General features: G+C 38.3%; 1 protein-coding gene across 3 annotated transcripts in view; it reads left to right on the top strand.

Moving 5' to 3' along the window:
• Positions 1–24496, top strand: part of zdhhc8b (zDHHC palmitoyltransferase 8b) — a 230679-nt gene extending 206183 nt beyond the window's left edge. For all 3 annotated transcript variants that reach the window (XM_072587738.1, XM_072587740.1, XM_072587739.1), the window contains exons 8-11: positions 2568–2691; positions 5592–5710; positions 7020–8062; positions 8357–24496. In XM_072587738.1, the coding sequence (XP_072443839.1) occupies positions 2568–2691; positions 5592–5710; positions 7020–8062; positions 8357–8540 (1470 nt within the window). In that variant the 3' untranslated portion in view covers positions 8541–24496. The remainder of the gene's footprint in view (positions 1–2567; positions 2692–5591; positions 5711–7019; positions 8063–8356) is intronic.
• Positions 24497–25247: the final 751 nt, after the last annotated feature.

Raw genomic sequence — 25247 nt, 5'->3', positions numbered from 1 at the left:
TGGAATTCTTTACAGCAGAGCCTGGGTCATTAAGTACATTCAAAACTGAAAGAAACAGGTTTTTAATCAGTAAGAGTATCAAGTGTTACTGGGAAAAGGCAGGAAGATGGAGTTCTGGATTATCAGATCATCCATGATCTCACCAAATGGCAGAGCAGGCTCAATTGGCTGAATGGCCTATTTCTGATCCTACATTGTTTTGTTAGCTTGATGAGTGCAAGACACCGTGGGCGGCACGGTGGCACAGTGGTTAGCACTGCTGCCTCACAGCGCCAGAGACCCAGGTTCAATTCCCACCTCAGGCGACTGACTGTGTGGAGTTTGCACATTCTCCCCGTGTCTGCGTGGGTTTTCTCCGGGTGCTCCGGTTTCCTCCCACAGTCACAAAGATGTGCAGGTCAGGTGAATTGGCCATGCTAAATTGCCCGTAGTGTTAGGTAAGGGGTAGATGTAGGGGTATGGGTGGGTTGCGCTTCGGCGGGTCGGTGTGGACTTGTTGGACCGAAGAGCCTGTTTCCACACTGTAAGTAATCTAATCTAATCTAAAAAAAAAGCTTTGACAATGTTTTTTTAAAAGTAGTTTTCAGGTTCTGTACTACCAAATGTACTACGGTGGGTGGCATGGTGGCTTAGTGGTTAGCACTGCTGTGTCACACTTCCAGAGACCCAGGTTTGAGTCAGCCTTGGGAGTCTCTGTGGAATCTGCACTTTGCAGGTTAGGTGGATTAACCATGTAAACATGGGGTTATGGGGACAGAGTAGGGGTCTGGATCTATGTAGGATGCTCTTCAGAGGGTGGGTGCAGACTCGATAGACCCAATGGCCTCCTTCTGCATTGTCTGGGTTCTGCTTCTATGAAATTACTATTTGTAATACTAGATACTTAGTGTTATGAAATCAGCTTCTTAATTATGGCAATGGATGTTTGCTTCACTACATGTTTGCATCAATTCCAGGAGTTTAGAGACTAACTAAATCTTTTAAATATTAACACCTTGTAGTATCCTGTTTATAATCATATCAATATATCTTTAACATAACATTTCAGAACTTGAGTTCTAATGATTAGAACTATGAAATCACTCCCTGGTAATTTTTTTGATCTAAAAGTTAAGGATTTTAGTTGTGATGTTATTAGATGCTTCATAAGAACAAAGTGTTGAGGTCTAAGTTGACTTCTGTTGTATGCATGTTAGTCGTTCTGGTTTCTCAGCCAGTTTTGCTGGATAAATTGCATATCATAAAAATGCTGGAGCCAGGGAGGAAAAATGGAACTTCTTGCTAACAAAGAATAGTTAAAATATTTAATCCTAATTTCAGAAATTCTTTCAGTAATAAAGTGAACAGGTTATGTCTTGTTACTTGGAGCAGACATTCTTGCTCAAATAATTAATTTACCTGAGGATATACAAGTTAATGCACTATGAAGACTCCCAAAAACATAACACATGTTACACAAACTAATCAACTTAAATACTAATCTGCATAAAAATTTGTTTGAAACAAAATCAGAAATTGCTGGAAGAGCTCAGGAGGTCTGGCAGCATTTGCGGAGAGAAGCAGATGTTTTGGGTCTCTTGACCCTTCAGTTCTCCCCAAGCAATTTCTAATTTTTGTTTCAGAATTTGTTAGCATGTTTTTAATACTTGCATTGTTGTCACTATACCCTGTTAGGTTTTGTATTAGTGAGCTCAAGCTAAATATCTTCTGATATTTCTTTTTAAATCCAGTTAGTTCATGTAAATGAAATTCTTACCTCCCTTGTGCAAGATATATAAGAAACATTAGGTATAGAACATAGAACAGTACAGCTCAAAACAGGACCTTCAGCCCATGATGTTGTGCCGACCACTGATCCTCATGTATGCACCCTCAAATTTCTGTGATCATGTGCATGTCCAGTAGTCTCTTAAATGTCCCCAATGACCTTGCTTCCACAACTGTTGCTGGCAACGCACTCCATGCTCTCACAACTCTGTGTAAAGAACTCACCTCTGACATTCCCTCTATACTTTCCTCCAACCAGCTTAAAACTATGACCCCTCGTGTTAGTCATTTCTGCCCTGGGAAATAGTCTCTGGCTATCAACTCTAACTATGCCTCTCATTATCTTATATACCTCAATTCGGTCCCCTCTCCTCCTCCTTTTCTCCAATGAAAAAAGTCCGAGCTCAGTCAACCTCTCTTCATAAGATAAGCCCTCCAGTCCAGGCAGCATCCTGGTAAACCTCAGCCCTCTCCAAAGCATCTACATCTTTCCTATAATAGGGTGACCAGAACTGGACGCAGTATTCCAAGTGTGGTCTAACCAAAGTTTTATAGAGCTGCAACAAGATCTCACGACTCTTAAACCCAATCCCCCTGTTAATAAAAGCAGAGTACTGAAGCTCCAGTAAATGCTTTCGATAACACCCACAATTCATGTACTTTATTTAAAATAGAGTGCAACAAAAAATGTATTACTTTAATGTTTAAGGATTTAAAGGCAGATGCCTCCAAATGGTTACTCTGCTGATTAAATGCTAAAATTGCATCTGTTCTTTGTAGTCAATCATTGTTTGCTTTAGTCTAAAGGAAGTTTGGAAGCTTTGGAAGTTCCATCAACAGACATTGAGCCTCCACTCCCGCCTAAACTTGGTCCAAGCAAATATGCAAATCTTAAGAATCCGCTCACCGCTTCAACTAATGAAGGTAATGTGATGAACCAAGAAATGGCAAAATATTTCTGCTTAGATCTCATGTCTGAATAGTTGCTGTTTTCATGAAATAATTTTACAGCGATATGTGTCTGAAACATAAACAATTATAAACCAGTGTTTGAGAGTGATATGTTTTAAGTGGATGGTAAATATTGGTGTACTCTTTTGATAACACTTTGCACATACATCTGCTTATGTTCAAGTAAAATAGAACTAAAAAGCAATCAAGTGTACTTTTGTTCCTATACATACCTTTTAAAAAAATGCACCCATCCTAAAACTTGTCTTTCTAAATCCTATATGGAAGTGCTCGGTCTTAGAGTAGAACCTGCAGAAAACTCTCCCCAGTTTGTAGATCCTTCATTTCTCACTAGATTTAACTTGCCCTTTTGTTTTATAAAAATAAAGGAAGTTGTTTTTAATGTTTCTAATAACTTCAGATTATACATTATTGTTGAATTACTTTCTGTAATTTGTAAATATCAGAGGAAAAATGCAAATGCCAGAAATCTACTGAAGTGTCATTGCCCAGAACATTATTCTTTTACAGCTTTTTGCAGGTTTGCTCCAGTTAACTGAATATAAGCTGATATAAGTCATAATGTATATAAAACATATGCACTGAATATATTTATTTCTGAATATAAGCTGACAAACTTAGTGAAAGTGAAACATGTCTTCAACTCTAGTAAAATTTAAGTGACTTATTTATTTCCTCCCTCTTTGTTCCAATTTCTTTGGATGATAATTGCTTTGAGGAGTATGCAACAATGAGAAATTCAGATTATGGCTAATTAATAGGTTGATTGAGAATAGTGCAGATTGCTTCCTTGTGCCACATTGAAAGACCACTTTTAAGGTCTACAGGACTGTTATTATCTTCAGTTCCTGTTGTGATAGTGCAGACAGGTTTTCGCTGGTTTGCTTATTTTATTACTCTGTTAGATACCTAGCTGAAATCAGGAGTTCATCTGGTGTTTGCGTGTAATCAGTATCTTGCAATGTTGAGTTATGTATAGTTAATAAATCCAGTGTTCTGTTCACAGTAAATTATTCTGTTTTAGTGTTTCTATGATAGTGGTGGCTGAAGTATGTAACAAGATTTTTTTTCCCAAGTGCATAAATGTATATATTGTGTGCATCCCTGTGGATAATGACCTGTCTCAGGTGTAAAAGGAGCTGCATTTGTTTAACTAGGCTTTTTGTTGCTGGTGGAATGCTTTGTAGTAGGAATGTACAACATGGGAGCAAGAGATGGGTGGCATGCTGTGCTTTAAACATGGTATTATTTTAATTTAGAATGTAGAGCTACAAAATTTAGAATGAAATGTGTAGCAGCAGTGTGACCCAAAAAAAAGTGTATACTAGGAGATTGGTGTCATAGTTAGGGATTATTGGTGAGAGTTGCAAATTTAATTATTACTTGTTCACAGGTAATATTGCCTCAAAAGTTTTGATACCCTCACTTTGCTTGGAAGGCATAATGTAAATGCAGTTAGATTTTCAGCATTCAACAATGCTTTAAATCCTGTGGTTGCAGAATAAGTAGAATTTCATTTTTCTAAAAAGACAGCACATAATTTCTAATAGAAACAATTGATTTTGAAAAATCAAGTTGAAGGAGGGAGTTAAAAAAAAGGTGCAATGGAATAAAGCAATTTTTCCAAGTTTATCTACTGTGTCTACTTTGCACTCACAGCTCAAGTTGATATGCTAGTACATTGCTTACTTTAATCTTTGTTCCACTTAGAACTCTTTCTTTTCTGTCGTCTTTTCCCTGCCCTTCTCCACAGGGAAGTAGTTATTGAACAGTGTTATGGTTCTACAAATAGCTGTTGTTAAGTTGCAGGTTAGGCAGTGATGTTGGTGGTTTTATTGAAATCTATCCTTAACCAGTCATATATGAACATTTACATTCACACTACTTTTCATCAACGAGTTACTGGATGACATCAGGACCAAGGATTTGATTAATTGTTCTCTCTGTATCCCAGTAGACTAATTGTAGCATTTGGTCATCACCTCATGTGAAAGTGTTTTACTTTGCCCATAACATGTCACATTTGAACTGCTTTATGAGAATCCTCAGCACACCATTTAATATACTTATCCAACCAATCTTTATTCCTAAAGGGTGAACCTGAGTATTTTCTTTCAAATTTTAGAATGAAAAAGGCGGAGTTAAATTTAGTGTTGCTATCATTAACTCAACTTTTAGTGAGAGAAAGATTTGTCAGAAAGCTGTACACAGATGTCTGTGTTGATGGTCTACTTGTAATTCTATAAGGTATGCTGTACTGTAGCTGTGGAACAGGTTTTAAGGTTTTTCAGAGTATGGAATTCCTAGATGGAACATCTTACAGTTCAATTTTCATTTTTAAACATTTTGAGTACTGAGTTTTCTTCGCATTACAAACGTTGGTTACTTGGAAGTAATAAATCACTGAATTGTTTTCAACCAACTCCTTTGTTTGAAAAAGACTGAATGATAACAGATTGGCTAATAGGTCTTTACCAAATGAAAAATAACAACAAACATGCTAATATAAATCCACTTTACCAGTGCAAAAGTACTACTCCAGTACTCAAAGGGTTTATTTTTGGCTATTCCAATCCCCTTAATATACCCCACCATCATTATATTCCAATCTATCATAAAGCTAATGTAGCTTTATGTTTGATTTTCATTTTTTCCCATGTCCCGGAACGGGATAGCTGAGTTAGTTTACATCTGGTTCTGACATTTAAAAGCTCCTGGAAACCTTATGATCAGGGTGGTGTTTACCTAGATTCCTCTGACCTAGCCCTTCTGTTGTTTTTCAGTAGTTAGAGTGTACCTTTTGTGTCTGTGTGTACTGCTACCTGTACTACATTGTCATTGTCTTATTTCAGATAGTGGTCTCTCATCCAAGCCCATCAACCCACCCACTCCTGCCATGTTTAAGTATCGACCAACATTCAGCAGTTCAGATGCAAACCCCAAAGTCCTCTACCATGCTGCTAGTGATAAGGTGAGGAGCGTGCAGCTTCCGGTGCTAGACATTAAGCCTTATTCATTACGTTTTTCTAAGAAACATGGGAAATATTAGATAACTTGACTAGAATGGGAAAAATTTGAGAGAAATGTTAGCACAACACTGAAATGGCACTTTCATCCACTGCACTAACCCTTTTCAAGCCACTGCACTACTTGTTTCTAGAATCTTGAAGAAAATGATGTGAATGTTATACTACTTTAATAACTAACTGATTATTGATTATCTTATGGCATGTTTTGGATCGCAAGTAAAAGGAGCTTGGGATTTGTATATCACATTAATTTCCAAGCATTTCTCTTGTTACACAGTGACATTTAGGTAGGTTTAGAAGATTGCTATTTGCTGTTCTAAATTATGATCGATAATTTGTGTGGTCAATAAATATGCTTCTATAGAGTTTGTGAAGGAATTTGTTCTGATGTTTTTAATACCTATAACCAACATATGTTTCACTTCATAAGCAAATATTGCCACTGGTCAGTTTCATTCTACAAGGCATCTGGCAGTCCATGACTTCTAATTTACCATCTGTTTGATCTTTTTAAAATAACTTAAATGAGTATCCATTAATTATTGAGCCTTTGTTGGTTATTTAACATCTATGCTATCCTGTTCTTTCACAGTGGGAGGAACATACAGAGGGGAGAAATATTGGAAAGAAGAATTTCTTTTTTCTTTGCTATATGAGTCTTTGGGGAAGCAAATTCTTATAAAATGTAATGCACTTCATTTGAAAGTGAAAATGAGTAGTTTTCTTGTTTGTGAATCGATTATAACTTTCAGATTTTCTTTTACAAATGGTTGATTTGCCAAACAAAATGTAATTATCTTTTAAAATATTGGGCTCTCCCAGAATGAAAATGTTTGCAAGTTTAGATGAAAATCAAACTGTTTTAGGGTGATACCTAATGCTATACTCTGCATATTCCTGACCATGAAGCTTTGGAATCAGACATGTATAAAGCATTGCAATTGAAGTAACACAACTGTATTGTAATTTTAATATGATGCGAGAGAGATTCAGATTGCATCAGCAAGTCAGTGTTATGACCTTTAAAGGGACCTTTACTGTCAACCTCCTATGATCTTTATCAGCTTTCTCTATCTACTTCATGTGATTTCTATATAATAGTTGAAAATTATAATGTCAGTATTTGCCAGTTTGAACAAGAACAAATTAAGTATTTTTACTGAAGAATTTAAAAAGTTGGTGGCAGCAACTGTGATTGTTGAGTAATAAAATTGATTATTCCTGGTAATTGTCTTATCTCCTGCTTTATAGATTTCCACGCAGGAGGGACATAAAGAGGGAGCTATTATGGAAGAGTGCAGCAGGGCCCATGATTACAGGTCCGAGCCAAATCTCGATATTCCTGACTATAGATCGCCATCACTTCACAAGACGTACCAGTCATCCCCCTTCCAACTTGATTCACTCTCTGTTAATTCTCGTTCTCTGAGCCTGAAATCTGCCCACAGGAGAGGAACAGATAAGGTTCAGATACACCAAATGAAGTCTGATGGCTCATCCCCCAATCCGTACAAAAACATTTTTGGTCCAAATTCATTGTCCAACAGGAATGGAAGCCTGTCGTACGATAGTTTGTTGAATCCCACCACTACACACCCTGGGGTAGATACCACTGTACATACTGGAGTGTCAGCTGTGGGATACCATTCACCATACCTGTCGGCCAAAATGTGCCAGATCCGAGGGGTGAATTTCCAGCGCCAGCCTGTGCAAGGTTACAGCCCCAATCATAGAGCCTCACCACCACACCAACGGGAACCTTCACCTGTCCGATATGACAACCTCTCGAAGCAAATCATGGCCTCCATTCAGGAGCGGAAGGCAATGGAAGAAAGAGGGCAACTCCTTCGACCCTCACCTGATTCAGTGTTTCTAGATTCAGGGGCACATGACACACCTGGGTCATATAACCTACAGCAAGTGAACACTTTACCGGATGACTCGAGAAGGACAACCACTGGTAGATATGGTTCACGAGATAATCTTCTGTCTCCCGGCAACTACAGCACAAGGAACCCTGTAATGCGCACGTCTGCTTCCTCCCTCTCGAGCACGGTGTCAAGGGTAACAAGGACTTCGACAAGTTCCCTTCATGCAGATATAGCAAACAACAATGTGCAGTCCCACCACACTTTGCAAAGCAGAGCTGTTGAGACTTCATACAGGTCTCCGGGTCATCAAATCACATCTTCCTCATTAGTCAGGTCCCCCTCCTATGGGAGCCAAAAGCCTCTGTCCTTCGTCACTGCTATGGAAATGTCAGAAGGTGTGCCTCAGCCTCTGATTACTCCCTGGTAGGTAATGCATCTTGTCTTCTGAGCCTTTCTAAGCTGTGTTGGCAGTGTAAATTCAAATTGACTGACTTTTGTGTGGATTGAATAAGAAAGAAAACTATCATTAGGTCTGTACAATAAGATGAATTATAAAATTAAAACAAAGTGACAGAGAAGTTCAACATCTGTGAAGACAGAAACAGAATGTTTCGAGTACAAAATGACAGTTCTTGAGAATAGTGGCCTGATGTATTTGTCTAAATAAAACTCCAGAGCAATACCTGAATGTACCATTGTTGTCTTTTTGTTTTTCAGTGATGAGGTTCAGATGAAGCCAGCTCACAGCAAAATTAATGGACAGCCAAAACGTTTATCCAGGATGGATAGCCGGATAAGCTCAACTTCTAGTTCCCATGGTGCTATGGTCAGTCCCACCAGGCAGCCCAACGTGAAAAAAGTGTCGGGTGTAGGTGGGACCACCTATGAGATCTCGGTGTGAACAGCCATCAACCACGGCAGCTGTAAAGCTGGATGCACTGTGAAGACTATCGCAGCAGCTGTGTGTTATTTTTTGCCCAACAAGCTGCAGCCTTATTTCTCGAGAAATAGTTTTACAACAAATCAGAAACATGGTTTCAATTCAGGGCAGGCCCACTGCAAACGTTTTCTTTTGTCATTTTATTTTCTCTTTTGCTCCAAAAAGTGTTTTTTTTTAATCCTTTATCATAGAAAGGATGTACAGTTTTTGTTGAAACTGCTATTGTACACTATCCTATCTGTTGGAATCTTGTGTAAAATTTTGTGCTGTGATGGTTTAATAGTAACCTGGACTTCTGTAATGATTTTATGATGACGAGTTTTAGTCTGGCCTGCCAATCAAACCTGTTAATACTAGCTTGACAAATGTAATACTTTTTATTTTGTGTTAATAGATGTAGGCACAATTGTGTGGCACCAAAGCTTGTTGGTTCCCTTCCTTCTCGGGAGGAAGTGATGCTCCCACATCAGCCAAACGATGTTTTAAAACTCTGTCCTCTAGGAGACTTTATGCCATTAGACAACCTATCAGATATCCTTGTATGTGAGTATATGTGCGTGTGTGCACCTGTGTGTCTATCAGAGCTTGTTTGGAAAAGTTAAAGGGAGAGTGCATTGTTATAATGCTTCAAACCTCAAAGCTTTAAGAATGTTTGATAATACAAATTATTAAAGTGTTAAAGTTTCCTGTCAGTAATGAAATGTTGGAATTGACAGTGTATATAATTTCATAGATTTCTAGAAGAGGAGTTGATCTGTGCTAAGACTAATGATGAAAAAGTATTGTAAACAAGCAAATTGGCTGTTATTCCATCTCTTGACTGGTGAGGTTTCAGAGTTCAGGCTGTTTTCACACTGCTGCAAGGTAATGGAATATGAGATATTTGCACTCTTGTCTCGTACATAGTATATTTTTCATTTTTATCATGGTTTTAAGGAACTGCTGAGGTTAAGTTAAGTTATTTCCTCCACATCTCTCATAATATTGGTCTAGGACTGGGAAAAATTTCACCATTCTTTGCCTAGAATGACAGCTAGGCTTTAGTTTGCTAAAGAGGGAGGAGAAAATCCATTTAATATCAAATTTTTTTCAGTGTGATGTCTCATGTATTATTTTACTTGCAAAGAAAGATCTCAAATATGTGTCTAACATGTCTTTTTAAGCTAACATCAAATGTCTGATGCATTGAAATTAGCCACTTAAAATGGACCCTGGTTTACTAATGTCAAGAACCTTGAGGATTTTTAGTTTTGATTCAGATCTTTTCATTCTTTGTTTTGGTTCTCTTGACTTAACATCAGCAGGTCTGATATAGATCTGTGGAATTAAATGTGTCAGATATTTGCACTGTTTGCAGTGAGATCAAACAATCTTTAATTCTCAGGTTTAGTTTGTTTTGGCGTAAAAGCCCCATAGTGGCTCATGTAAGCCTCTCATTGACTGTTTGGAAAGAACATTGCACATGTTGCATCTCTGTCATGTATATCTTGGATATAATTAAGCTTCATACCATCAGGGCCAGGAGCACTTTTGGAAACAATCATTGTGGTGTTAACTTCACCTTCCTCTATAGGTCTCATCAGAAGATCCATATGCCTCTGCTTAGTGTATGATTTAAAATGTATTTATTAAGATTGGCTTTCATTGTTATGAATTAATAGTTTAGCACTAAATACCCTTTCTTGTCCCATTTTAGATATGGGCTAGAGAGTGATAACAGGGGCCTCCACAACTTGATGAGCAAGTTGTCTTCTATTATTTTTATAAAGTAATTGAGTATCCTTAAACCAAGGTTTCTTTACTGCAAATAGTTTTCTTGCTCCACAAAAATATTCACCGTTTATAGTTATTAAGAAAGGAAGGAATGAAGAGTGGAATGTAAATTAATAGCTTTCTGTGCTATTACATTAAAATTTGAGTTCAAAAGGCTTACTCAGCCCATCAAGCATGTTCTTTTTGAAACTCAATCAACTATTTTGTTTCTCTCATCACTGACTCTCTTGCAAAACAAAGTAAAAATGTATTTTAAACACTTTGCAGAATTGACATCAGGTTGTAATTTATTCCATAAATTTAAGCTTCCAAGTTAGTCCTTCACCTTCATCGCACTAACTTTTTTTCTCTTGGTTTTGTTGTACCATAGTTAGTTTGCTTTATGATCCCACAACACTGGATCTGTCTCATTTTGGTACCCTTCGTTATTTTAAATGCTAGACTAATGTCTTTCTGGGGTTTGACTTTTTAAATTCAACTCCCTTGCCCTTCCATTTCCTCCCCATCCCCATCCCCAATAGGATAGTGAATGCAATTGAGCAAAGAATCAGAAATGTGGACAAAACTACAATTAGCCCAGCACCTCATAATCCAGTTTGGCTTGAATCATTGTTCCATTAGAAGCCTAAAATCCTGGAATTGACCCATCTGTTGCCTCTGGTATTCCATATTGTATAGCATTTTTTTAAAAATTCCAACAGATAAAGGATTAACTATTTTGCATGTAAAAATAAGCTAAAGCCAAATATTTACAAGTTAAGGACTGTGTAATATCTTGCATCTTTCGATGTCAGTTTCTACCTATCAATGTCATTTAGTCTATGTAAAGTTCGTTGAATGTTATCTCTGCAGAACCTTTAGTTTTTCCACTCAATTTTGTATAATCTGTACAATTGACATTGAACTCCCTCCTCATCTCCTGCTCAAGATCAGCGTAGCACCTATTGTGACAGATCTCCTCCCACTAACTGTTGCAACTCAGTTGAAAAATTCCAAATGCCAAGCCTTGTGGAACTCGGATGATTATGAAACAACAACAAGAGTTTTTGCAAAATTTCCTCCAACCACAAATGTATCATCAACTTTTGAAAACCTCAAACTTCAAAAAGCTTTGTAGAGGGATAGGAGATAGGTGGTGTAGTCAACTGGCTAAATAATGGCATGTAAGCATCTTATATTTATATTGCTTTTATTTTAAATTCTTTTAAATCAATATGCAATTCCAAAACTGCCTGTGAATTGTGCCTATAAACTAGCAGTTCTGGTCTAACCTGTTTCTTAGAAACTGTAATTTTGTTTTTAATTATTTATGGGAAGTGGGTGTCACTGGCTGAGCCAGCATTTATTGCCCATTTCGAGTTCACCTTGAAGGTGGTGGTGAGCTGCCCTTTTTGAACTCCTATAGCTCATTCGGGATAGGTAGATCCACAATGTCATTTAGGGAGCGAGTTCCAAGATTTTAGCTCCTGAAGGAACGGTGCTACTTTTCCAAGTCAGTGTTTGGTGTGGCTTTGAAGGAAACTTAAAGGTATTCCTGTGCGCCTACTGTCCTAGTCCTTCTGGATGAAAGTAATCTTGGATTTATAAGGTCCTGTCTAAGGTGCTTTGGTGAATTTCTGCTGTACACCATGTAGATGCTTCACACTGCTGCTGCTGAGCTTCAGTGGTGGAGGAAGTTAATGTTGGCGGATGTAGTGCCTAGCAAGTGAGCTGCTTTGCCCTGGATGGTGTTAAACTTCTTGATTGTTGAAAATTGCACTCATCCTCGCAAGTGTGGAGTATTCTATCACATTCCTGATTTGTGTCTTGTAGATGGTAGGCAGGCTTTGGGGAGTTGGAAGGTGAGTTACTTCAGTATTCCTAGTCTCTGATCTTCTCTTGTTGCCACAGTATTTATTTAGGTAGTCTAACTCAGTTTCTGATCAATAGTTCGTCCCAAAGTGTGGATAGTAGAGATTTCAATGATGGGAATGTTGGTAAATATTTGCTTGGATCCTGTCTTGTTGGAGATAATTGCTTGACATTTTTATGGCACAAACATCAGCCCAAATACCATTGATCAGCCCAAACCTGGATATTTTACAGTCTTGCTGCATTTGGACATGAATTTCTTCATTATCTGAGGAGTTTCAAATGGCACTGAATATGTGTGCAATCCAGCCAGCATTCCCACTTCTCAGCTTATTATGGAGGGAAGCTGAAAATGATTGGGCCTAGAAAACCAAGACATTACCCTGAGGAGCAGTGGCAGAATGTCCTGGAGCTGAGATAACTGACCTCCAACAATCATAACCGTCTTCTCTATGTGCTCGGTATCACTGCAACCAGCAGAGAGTTTCCCCCCAATTCCTGTTGGCTTCAGTTTTGCTAGAGATCCTTCATGCTACACTTTATCAAATGTAGCCTTGATATCAAGGGCATTCACTCCCAGCTCACCTCTGGAATTCAGCTCTTATTATCATGTTTGAACCAAGGATGTAATAAGGTCAGGATCTGAGTGGCCCTGGTAGAACCCAAACTTAACGTCAGTGGGCAGGTTATTGCTGAGCATGTGCTGCTAGGAAGCACTGTTGATGATGCCTTCCATCACTTTACTGATGGTTGAGAGTAGATTGATGGGGCAATAATTGTTTGGATTGGGTTTTTCCTGATTTTTATGTACAGGACAAACATGGACAATTTTCCATATTGTCAGGTAGATGCCACTGTTTTATCTGTACTGGACACCTTTGCTAGGGACATGGCAAGTTCCGAAGTGCATGTCTTCACTACTAGTGCCAAAATGTTGACAGGGGCTATGACTTCCTTCCATTTCTTGAATTGAATTGACTGAAGACTGGTTGAAGGAGGCTGAGATGGATCATTTAGTCCACACTATTGGCTGAAGATTGTTAAAAATGCTCCAGCTTTAGCTTTTGCACTGACACTCTAGGCTCTCTCATCACTGAGGATGAGGATGTTTGTGGAACCGCCACCTCCAGTGAGTTGTTTTAATTACCCAACACCATTCACAACTGGATGTGACAGGCTGCAGAGCTTAAATTAGATTCATTGGTTGTGGATTGCTATGTTGCTGCTTATGTTGTTTGGCAAGCTGTTTGGTTGCTTCACCAGGTTTCCACATTGTTTTTTTCAGTGTGCCTGATGCTACTCCTGGCGTGCTGTCCTGTATTGTTCATTGAATCAAGATTGATTCCCTGGCCTGATGGTAATGGTAGAGTGGGTGATATGCTGGGCCATGAGGTTGCAGATTGTGTTGGAGTACAGTTATGCAGATGCTAATGGCTCACAGCACCTCATGGATGCCCAGTTTTGAATTTTTTGAACTATCTCCCATTTAGGAGAAAGTGAGGACTGCAGATGCTGGAGATCGGAGTCGAAGAGTGTGTTGCTGGAAAAGCACAGCCGGTCAGATAGCATCCGAGGAGCAGGAGAATCGACGTTTCAAGCATAAACCTTCATTCCAGATTCATCAGAAGCGTCAATTTTCCTGCTCCTCAGATGCTGCCTGACCGGCTGTGCTTTTCCAGCACCACACTCTTCATCTTTCCCACTTAGCACGGTGATAGTGCCACACATCATGACAAAGGTTATTTTTATCATAAAGATGGGATTCCTTTCTGAGGGCTATGCAGTTTTGACCCTTGCCAATACTGCAGATTGGTGAGCATGAGGTCAAGAATACTTTTCCTTTTTTTTGTTGCTTTCTTCAGCTCACTACCACCACCTTCAGGGCAACTAGGGATGGGCAACAAATGATGGCTAGCCAACAATGCCCACATTCTACAAATGAATAAACAAAAACCTGCCACAGACCATATCTAGCAGAAAAGACTTTTAGGACTCAACCAGCTTGGTCAGAATTAGTGGTGCTAAGCCACTTCTGGTGAGGAACTTTGAAGCCCCCCCCCCCCCCCCCCCCCCCCCCACCAGAGTACAGTCTGTGCTTTTTCCACACTTTGTGCTGTCTCAGAATGGTGTTCAACATGAAGAGGTTTCCTTGCCCAAGTTTAACCTGATGCCATGAGACTTTATAGGGCCAGGAATCAACATTGAGGTCTCCCATGGCAACTCTGGACCAACTATGTATCGCTATGTTGCATGTCTACTAGGTCTGTTCTCATGGTGGCATGGCATATGGTGATGGTGTTGTCTGGGGCTTGGTGTGTAAGGCATGATTGTGTGAATGCAACTATGTCAGGCTGTTGTTTTACTAGTTAATAAAGCAGCTCTTCCAATCTTGGCACAAGCCCCCAGATGATTATAAGGAGGACAATGCAGGTTTGACAAGGCTGAGTTTGCCATTGTCATTTCTAGTGCCTTAATACCAGGTGGTCCATCTGTTGCTTTCCTTTTGAGACTTTCTAATGGTTAATACAGATGAGTGGCTTGTTTCCAATTCTGGGGCATTGAAATGAGCTGTTCAGAATGTCCTATTTTCTGTGGTGAATGTCTAGTTTTAATTTATCTGATTATGGGAGTTATGTCACCAGACAAAAACAGATGAAATCTGGTAGCAATTGGGTGTATACTGTATTGTGCAGCAGACACCAAAGCAATGTCTTTATTCTGAATCAGTCGTGTATGTCTTATTAGTTGGTAAATTCACATGCATAGAACACTTAATGAAAATTTAATTAAACTGGAAGGGCAACGTGGATGCCACTGTTGAATTCTGGTTAAAATTAATGATTTGTAATAATCTTGTGAAAAGTTGCAAAAACTAATTGACTAGATTTCCTTTGTTCGAGAACAGAAGTTTCGCTATCCAAGGCATTGTAGGCTGATTCAAGTGTGCTGTTTCCAAAGAATTCTCCGAATCTCATTCATTTGCCAAATCATCAAAATATGTGAGACAAAATCATTTGTTTACCTGAAGTGAGTTTGAGTTTGTTTGACTTGTGTCCCCTCTTTTTGTTGAAGCTTAGTAATGGAACTTTGGGGTGTATTGTAATTTAAAAATAAAGAATTATGGTCTTGATCTGAACCCAGCTTTGCAGGCTTACAAAAAAATAGGTTTGCATTTATATAGCAGCTTTCATAACTTCAGGACACCCAAATAATGTTTTAATTGTAGTCATAGTTGTAATTATAGGAAATAAGGCAAATATTTGCAACAACAAGCTCGTACAAGCTACAATTTGATAATGAAATTAAAGCAAAATGCTGGCAGTATTCAGCAGGTCCAGCAGTGTCAATGGGGAGAGAAGCAGAAGTCTGGTTTCATGCGGATGACCTGTTATCAGTTCTGTAGATTTCCAGCACTTTGTTTTATTTCAAATTGCCAGCTTCAGCAGTACCTTGCTCCTGTCATTTGATAATCTACTTTGGGATGTTAGGAGGGAAATAAACATTTCCACCTGATTGGTGCAGGTGGAGATGAAAACTATATCATGACAAGCAAGGTGATATGAGTACTCTAAATTACTAAATTTCCATAGTGACTACACTTCAAAAGTACTTCATTTGATTGTAAAGCACTTCAAGTCATGGGGGTCACTACGTAAACACAAGTCTATTTTAATAAGTGAGGCTAACCAGGGAAATCACAAGAGGTGATTAGTTTGTGGTCAGCCTTCTGAGTAGGGATTTCATATAGACTGTTGAGTGTAACCGATTATTTTATCTCACATTGCTCATCATATTTTCAGACTAATATGATTGCTTAAGCAGGTTACTTGAAGTAGTTTGTTTAATCATTTTTGCTTTCTAAATCATTAGCTGAATATTCCAAAACTGGTATTGTAAACTTCCTTGAATCTCCTAATGTTAAAGGCCCTTTAAGCTGGAGGTTTGACTTGGTCTCCTCTTAATATGCTTTATATAATATGAACAGTTCATCCACTTTACTAATACCTTCCACCCCGACCTCAAATTTACCTGGACCGTCTCAGACTCCTCCCTCCCCTTCCTAGACCTCTTCATTTCTATCTCGGGTGACCGACTCAACACAGACATTTACTACAAACCGACCGACTCCACTCCCCCTCCCGTTCCGCCAAGGACATGCAGATCCTTGGCCTCCTTCATCGCCAGACCCTGGCCACACGATGCCTGGAGGAAGAGCACCTCCTCTTCCGCCTAGGAACCCTCCAACACACAGGATGAATGTAGATTTCTCCAGCTTCCTCATTTCCCCTCCCCCCACCTTATCTCAGTCCCAACCCCCAGATTCAGCACCGCCCTCTTGACCTGCAATTATCTTCCCGACCTCTCCGCCCCCGCCCCCACCCCCTCTCCGGTCTATCACCCTCACCCTCACCTCCTTCTATCTATCGTATTCCCAGCACCCCTCCCCCAAATTCTACCCCCCCCCCCCCTTTTATCTGCCCGCACGGCACGCCAGCCTCATTACTGAAGAAGGGCTTATGCCCGAAACGTCGATTCTCCTGCTCCTCGGATGCTGCCTGGCCTGCTGTGCTTTTACAGCACTACACTTTTCAACTTTATATAATATGACCAAACTATGTTCATTGGTTGAATTTTCTGCTCGTAATGCAGTTAGGCAACATTTCAAACTAGATAACCATCATGATAATTTCAAACTTTCTGCATTCTGCAGAATAGCAAATCGCTTGTTCAGATTTTTTGGAGTTGGTGAGAAACCTACTCAAGGAAACCTAAGCACATAAATAAAAAGCTGACCATACCACCAATACTTCACTGGGGGCTCACTGATGATGTTACCTCGTATGGTGACGAAACGTCACGAACCTTCCAGCTCAGCGAGCAAACTTACATCCGTAAACCTATATTGTTTTATTGGGAAGAAGATGTGAGGTATTCACACTTCTATTCATTGAGGAAGATAGTTGTAATGTCTGTGCACAGACTGTCAGTCTCCAAGTCCAAGAGAAGTGTGAAAACTATCAGGTTTTAACATGGTATATTTTGAACTGTTCATTTGATTCTAAGCTCTAAATTTTATTGAGTTCTTAAAAAATAACTACTCAACATTTATATCTGGATATAAGACCCATTTGCATTGATGGAAAATTGGGTTATGGGTGCACCTGAAATATCAACAAGGAGGTAGGTTATCCTTCCAGAGCCCTAGAGAGGAAACAGTTGGAGGTCAGAAGTAAGTATGGTTCACCACACTTAAACTTGGGTGGCAGCTCAAGCTCTGATTTGTTTTTAACTCCACATGAATTTGTTTTTTTTTAAAGGTGATAATTCACCTGCTTTGAGCTGAAGAGAGGATCTCCAATAATGTTCTCATCATGTACAATGTTTTTAAGACAGTAGATGAGAATGGAAGAGAGTAGATATAAATTTTTGAGGCCAAGAATCATTTTGGATTGATTTTCTAGAGTTTAATATCTATTTAAAAGACAGTGCAATGTGCCCTTGACGGTGAGTTTGTTTAGTTGTACTAAAAATAAAAATGATATTGTATGATTGAAATTATATGCTGTTTCCAAAAACAAGTGTTGAGTCAAAAGCTTTTTGTCTTCAGTAAAGGGCTTAAAATGAACTCTTGCCGTTTTATCCTTTTATCTATCAACAAGAAGTTCAAATTTCTTTAAATTTCTTCTCTGTCAAATGTATGAATGAGTCACTGGTAAGTATCATTTCTGTTTCACATGTGCCCATAGATATTTAGTTTTTATTTTGCACACCAACTCCTGAGTGGCTTTTATTGAAATCTAGTTTGTTCTTCTTCATAATAAGCTTTGGTTAAGCTCTATTAGACAGTGTAAAGCAGGGCAGGCTAACAGCTGCATGTGAACTGTGAATACTATACAGTCAGCACAATGAATTAATAGCCTCATAACTGGAAAGTTGCCAGAAATCCAAAATCAAATTCCTTTTCCAACATTGTCTGGGTTTCTTTGGAAGATGGCATGGATCCAACCCCCTATCAGAAACTGCTTATCCTAGTGTAATAGTTTATCACTCAGTAATTTGATTTGTCTGGGTAGTAAAATCAAATTTTGTTCTCATACTGAAGCTTCCATTGATGGTGACGTTTTGTGTCCTTTCAATATTTTAAGTGTTTTTATTCTCCATCAATTTTAGTCTGTTATTCTCCTTCCTCTGAGAATGTGCTACTTCGAACTAGTGTGCATTCCCTCAGAATTGAGTAAATAGGCTTACAAAACAAGCTGGTGCCATTTTATTAAAATAACAGGTGTGTAGAAAGAATCCTCAATGTCTTGTTTATTTTCTTCCAGCTGAAGATGAAGAATCTTTTGATTTATTTATCTTTGATTAATTTATCTTTTGATTAATCAATAAATTAGTTTTTACTGAATTATGGAATTATTGTCCTATCTACACACAAATTACCTTGAACTTTACAGAGGTATGCCTTAGAGAGAAGAGTAGTCCATCTTAGATAGGAATTGTGCCAGTAAGGTATCATAGAATCCCTACAGTGCAGAAAGAGACCATTAGGCCCATTGAGTCTGCACCAACCTCCAAAGAGCATCCTATCCAGACCCACCGCCCTCCATCATTCTTGTCACCCTGCATGGGGCTTTTACCATGGTTAACACATTAACCTGCAGATCCCTGAACACTGGGGGGCAATTTTAGCTTGGTTAATTCATCTAACCTGCACATCTTTGAACTGTAGGAAGAAATTGTAGCATGCAAAAGAAATTCACGCAGACATGGGAAGGTTGTGTGGAGTTTGCACAATCACCCAAGGCTGGAACTGGACCTGGGTCCCTGGTACTGTGTGGCAGCAGTGCTAACCAATGAGTCATTGTGCTGCCTAAGGTACTTCATGACTGCAATTTTTGAGTTAACCATTGTGGACTCAAATCATGCTCGAAACACAAGCATGCAAAGCACACCGAGTGCAGTTCTAAAGGTACAGTGTTGTACATGCTTCTTTGAGTGATAAGTTCGGAAGCATTGGATGTAAAAGATCCCTTGATGTTATTTGAACATTGGCAGGCCCTGTTGTTCTGTGCAGTATCTATTCCTCAGTCAATATCTCGAAAATAGACCATCACGTTATTATTTGTGGGGCTTGCTGTGCATGAATTGGTTTCCATTTTTGAGAACATTATTTGTGTTTACACTTCAAATGTTTCCACTTACTGTAAAGCATTTGTAGTGCCCTGAGATTGTTAAAAGTGCTATATAAATGTCATTCTTTTAAATATTGAGAGTTCAATAGTATCCCTAATGGATATTTAATATGAAATGATTTTTTGTCATTTCCATATACAGTGTATCACAAGTCAGGCGATTAAATATCTAAAATAAATTGTGCCTCTTGCTTGTTATGACACAACCTAGGCTGGGTTTATACTGATCACATTGCAAGAAATTGCAATTTTAGCATTGTTTGACTAAAGTTGTTGTCACCTATTCATTTGTATTTTGTATAATCAGCTTTTTTGGCTTTTGGCAGGATTTATTTTTTGACATCTGTTGATAGACATTTTTAGTTGAATCATTTCATTTGAACTAAAGTGCAAATACAGTTCATTGTTTGTGGGTTTTTGTGTACAAGTCTGGCTGCTGTATTTCCTCCATAAATATCTTGCAAAATAAATGCATTACTTATTTAACAGGGGTCTTGAGTTTCTAATGAGGTGTTATACAAACGCATTCTCTTTCTTAATGGATATGCATGTTATAGAAGAATAGAATATCCTATTGTAAAACTGTCGCCAATTCTTTTAATCAGAGGCTCGATACTAAATATTAATAGTGGCATGAATTGGTGCAGCATAGTTCATAATGGTGATGCTACACAGAGAAGAGTGTCCCATCAGCGGGAGATGGTTATTATACTCAGCTTCGTTAATTGAAAGTAGCAGGTTCACTTCAGGGAAAACATCAAAAGGTATATCTAGTTGATACTGTAAATAGAAGAACCCAAGTTGACAACAGTAATGTCTTGCATCATATATTTATAAATTTAGTCATGCTGCATTAGAAGGTGTGGGAGACAAAGCCAGCTATTTCTGCTTGATGAGTGAGGTAAAACTAGAAAAGGAGGAAGTCGAGAGCATGGTGCTGGAAAAGCACAACAGGTCTGGCAGCATCACAGAGGCAGGAGAAGTGACGTTTCAGGCAAAAGCCCTTCATCAGGAACTTCTTCGGGTTCCTGATGAAAGGCTTTTGCTCGAAATGTCGATCTTCCTATTTCTCTGATGCTGCCTGATCTGCTGTGCTTTTCCATTACCACACTCTTGACTCTGATCTCCAGCATCTGCAGTCCTCACGTTTGCCTAGAAAGGGAGGAAGTCTTGCCCACTTTATTGACTATTGGGAAGTCCCTAAAAATGTTGTCATTTGGTAACATATTGTGAAGAATAAAAATGGAGAATATCAAAGCATAACACAAATTGATGTACCACTGTTAGTACGCACATTAACGATGGGAGTTACATTAGAGAAACATATGCAATTAAACTTTCAAGGGGATCGACAACAAAGCATCTCAATAGCATGCTTATATAGTTACCCACTCGATCCTTTTGTTAGTTTTTTTTCATGTCAACACACATTTGCCTGCACACTGACAATTCCTATCACTTCCCACAGATAGATTTTTTCGCTTGTTTATTACTTTGTCCACCATGTGTTGCACTGATGTTGTCTCCTTCAGCTGTGTTCAGTCTAAAAATATTAATCAAATTCTTTCTTTTTCAATCCCAACCAATTCTTTTTACACTTACTGTGAGCCACTTGCATTTTCTAAGGTTCATTCCACTCATACACCAACTCATTGCAGCAGCCTGTCTGCTTAAAATAATAAGAGGTGAACAGTCCATTCTTGTGGTGACCCAGGTCATATAATCTGGTCAGATAACTTCCTAGTATGTTAATGGGATAAATCCTTTGTTGTATAGATTTGGCTTCTAAAGCTGTTATCTGGTAAGACAAAGTTATGCAATTAAAACAAAATGTTATTACAGTTTGGCACAATAATAAAAGTAAAATACTATAAATGCTGAAATGAAAACAAAATTGTATGAAAACCTAACAAGTGTGGCAGTATCTGGAGAGAGAAACCATTAATTTAAAGTATTTTCTGATGACTTGTTTGTTTGACAGTTAACCTTTTGTCTTCATTTTTTCTGTCCATCCAAGTTCTGACAGAAGCACTCACCCCATACCTTTTCTAGGTAGGAAGATTGTTAAACATTGGATTTTGTAATTTGGTTGTAATGTGATCTGGAAGTATCTTTATTTTCTATTCATAAGATTGCTATGTTGAGGCCCCTAAGAGTGGTCAGAACCTCAGTGTTCACCATTTCCCTCAAAAAATGCCTAAATGTAAACATCCTTGGCAGTGTTATTACTAATTGGAGGTACAAGGTTAGAATTGTGTGTGCAGGATTATCTGGACTATACACAGAGCAGAAGGCACATCAGCTATACTAAATGTGCCCACCCCCCAACTTGGATGTTAGTCCATCCAAGACTCAACATTTTATTTCTTCTGAACTTGTTTGCCTTTGTGTGATATCTGTACGGAACTGATTGACCTGTTTGCTCCATGAGTTTTTAGGATTCCTTATAATTCATTGTTGTAAAGCACAATTAATTATGCCATTTAATAGTTAGCATTAGAAATTTTGACCAATACAACATCTCACAGCAATTTCAACTTTGATACGTTCTTGAAATTGTTGTACGTAGATTATGGCAGAGGACCTTAACTCTTGAGGCAATTTGGAAATTTCTGTTTGCAAAGCATACAGAAATATTTTGGGTGGTGATGAGCTGTTTAACTATTTTGTATTTGATGGATATGATTTCTCTGTTGATTTTAAAGTTGGCAGGTATTCTGCAGATGTGTAGTATTTGGCTGCAGGGTTGAACATTGAGGATTCACAGCACCAGTTGATGTATCATCAAAGTAGATTCCTTCATTCTTACCAGTTTATCAAAGTAATTTGAAAATAAAACTCTGAAAGCACTCAGGCAGGTCATGCAGCATCTGTGGAAAAAGAAACTTGTTCATGCATTAGCACGATGACCGTTCAGATCTCTCTTGAGGAGCTTGTGACATTTAGTGGCTTCGTCAAGATGTTTTTCAGATCATGAAGAATAATAAAAGCTGCTTGATTTGTTTTTAAAGTATCTTATTATTAAGGGTTCCGTGAACACAACTTTAGATTCTGCAAGAAAAAAGTGGAATAGAAGTCTAGGTCAGCTGCATGGTGAAAATCTGAATCAACAGTCAAATTGTGGAAATGCCCAGTAAATCAATCTTCATCTGTGAAGAGAAAAGGTGGCCAGCTTTTAAGGTGCAAGCAGTTTTTCAAAATTCCAGCTCTGACCAATTACAGAGATCTGACCTCAATGAAGTGTCAAACATGCTCAGTTGACAAGATTGTTTGCTATGTCAGAATGTCATAGGTTCAAGTACCAGTCCAGAGACGTGACCACAAAATTTAGGCTGATACTCTAGTTTGACACTGAGGAGTGCAGCACTGTTGGAGGTGCTTTCTTTTGGAAAGGCCCAATCTGCACCCTCCGGTAGATCTACAAGTCGCGTAGATACCAATAACATTATTTCAAAGGAAACAAGCACTTTGGAACATCCCAAGATGGTTAAAGGCACTATATAAATGAATGTCTTTCCATTAAATCCTGAAGCACGAATTTTGTCCGGTCAAGTGCAGACTTCTGTATATTTTCGTGGTTCTGTGCTTATCTTTGCCCACAACACAGTTTTGGGTTGAAGCACAGTGTATAATAAATAGAGGGCCCAAACCATCTCTCCACCTTAGCTTTTTGTGAAATTAAGAATTATTTGGAAACAGCCCTTTTTTGGGGGTGGGAATGCATAGATTATGAAACACAACATAATTACAGGGAATGTTCTGTGCGTGTGTGTGTGTGTGTGTGTGTGTAAATATGTTTGCATGAGTTTATTTAAATGTAAAAAGGAAAAATATTTATTTTGACTTGTATTTAAGCACAGACTAGCTACATTTATCTTGTAAATCTTCAATGATAAAAGAAACGAGCTGTAACCCTTTTCAAAATTCATGACTGTTCTGTATTGTTCCTGTCCCATTTATCTAAAATAAAAGTTTTGTGTTTTATGTATATCATATTTTCTATTGGAATGTAATAGCACATTTTTTTTCCCTACGAGGTTCAGATACACTAGTGAAATGAACAGGTTTTGTTTCTTCTGTTACAAATTGTTTTAATTGGTCAAGTAATGGAGTGATCTTTACTCAGTGTTCTGCTAACAGCATTCTTGAATGTTAACAGTAAGCTTTGGAGTTTTTGTACTTTTTAAAAAGATCCATGGATTTTAATTGCAATTGGTTCATGTAATTGTCTGCCTTTCTCCCCCTCTCTCTGAAAGGCCTGGTGAGAATGGATGGTTACACAGCCACCAAAGAGCTTTAAATTTATGTTGCAGTCTGTTGTAAATTTGTCAAGACCTGTGTGGGGAAGCAATGAATCATTACACCTTTTGCTACCTGTAGTTAGTGTTCTGTAAAGCTAAGCAATTGGAAATGTACATTTTGGGTAAAGGCTGATGCTTGCTTAAGTTGTATTATTATCCACTTCTATGGGCAAATTAGATTTTTACCAGGTTCAGAAATAAGAACACAAAAGTTAAACCATTAACATACCTTATGTCTCAATGTTAATTACTATCCAACAGGAAACTGAGTTTTGTAAACCAGGAAAGTCCCAAGCTTGATCCTCGTTCTATGCTGAGTTAACGAACTTCAGCCAGATTGGCAGTAGGAGCCCTAAGTTGGACCTTGCCCCTTCTGAACAGTGAAAATGGTGGATGATGTTAGGAGTGGTGGGGTAGGATTGCATAGTATTCCTATCCTAATCGTAATTCAGTGATCCTATGTTTGAAATTGTCAACCATTGAAGACTGAATCACACAGGTCTGTGATGAGCTGTGTGGCCAAATAATGATGTCTAGATGAACACGTGTTCACAATAAGCGGATAATAGTATCACGATTCCAAGCATCACCTTGTAATGCCATATGGTTGTTGCATTTAAGATGTTAGTAGAAATGGCTGGTGAATTCCAATCAATCTTATAGCCCTCATAACAACATTATTATTGTTTAGCAGTCATATAAAGTCTTGATTTATTGTAGAAGCTATTACAAAAGACAAGTCTATAAAACTTTATATTTTCAGAACTTGCTTTTAAATAAATTTAACAGAAACCATGAAGCATTTCAAATGATGTTTTTTATAAACAGTCATATCCTTTGCTGTTTATATGTGCTAATGCCTACAGAGGGCACCACTAACAAAGTGGAAGTAAATATTACAAAACATACAACTAAAAAAATGTTGTTCAAGTAGATCCTCCTCTAAAGAAACACACCCATCACAAAACTACGCTTTCTCTTAGTGGTTGTAAAAGATCTCTCAATAAAATTATGTGAACGGGATGTTTTCTCAGGGGCAATATTTAACCTTCAACAACATCTGGTTAATTACATTGCTGATTGTGACAGTTCACTGTCTATTAATTGTTTGCCTTGTTTTCTTAGATTATGACAAAGACTACAATTCAAAATTACTTCATCAGCAGTAAGGTGCTTTACAATACCTTGAGGTCATGAAAGGCACTTTGTAAATCCAGGCATTTCTTTACATTTCTTAATAAATACTACCAGAATTTTAATCCCAACTGTCTTATCGAAAACAAACATTCAAGGATATGAATGGCAATTTATCATAACACCTGACTAACTCAGAAATGGTTCAGGATATCAGTCAGTCCTGATCTTGCAATTACATGTTTGTATATAGAACATAGAACAGTACGGCACAAAAATGGACACTCTGGCCCATGATGTCATGCTGAACTTAAAGCAATTTTAATTAATCCTTTCAGAATGCCCTTCATCCATATCCCTCCATTCCTTGCATATCCATGTGCTGATCTAAAAGTCCCTTAAACACCCCTATCGTA

Source organism: Chiloscyllium punctatum, chromosome 17 (genome assembly GCF_047496795.1).
Source record: "Chiloscyllium punctatum isolate Juve2018m chromosome 17, sChiPun1.3, whole genome shotgun sequence".
NCBI classification, from domain to species: domain Eukaryota; kingdom Metazoa; phylum Chordata; class Chondrichthyes; order Orectolobiformes; family Hemiscylliidae; genus Chiloscyllium; species Chiloscyllium punctatum.
The sequence above is the reverse complement of the archived record's forward strand: the minus strand, read 5'-3'. Positions and strand labels throughout refer to the sequence as shown.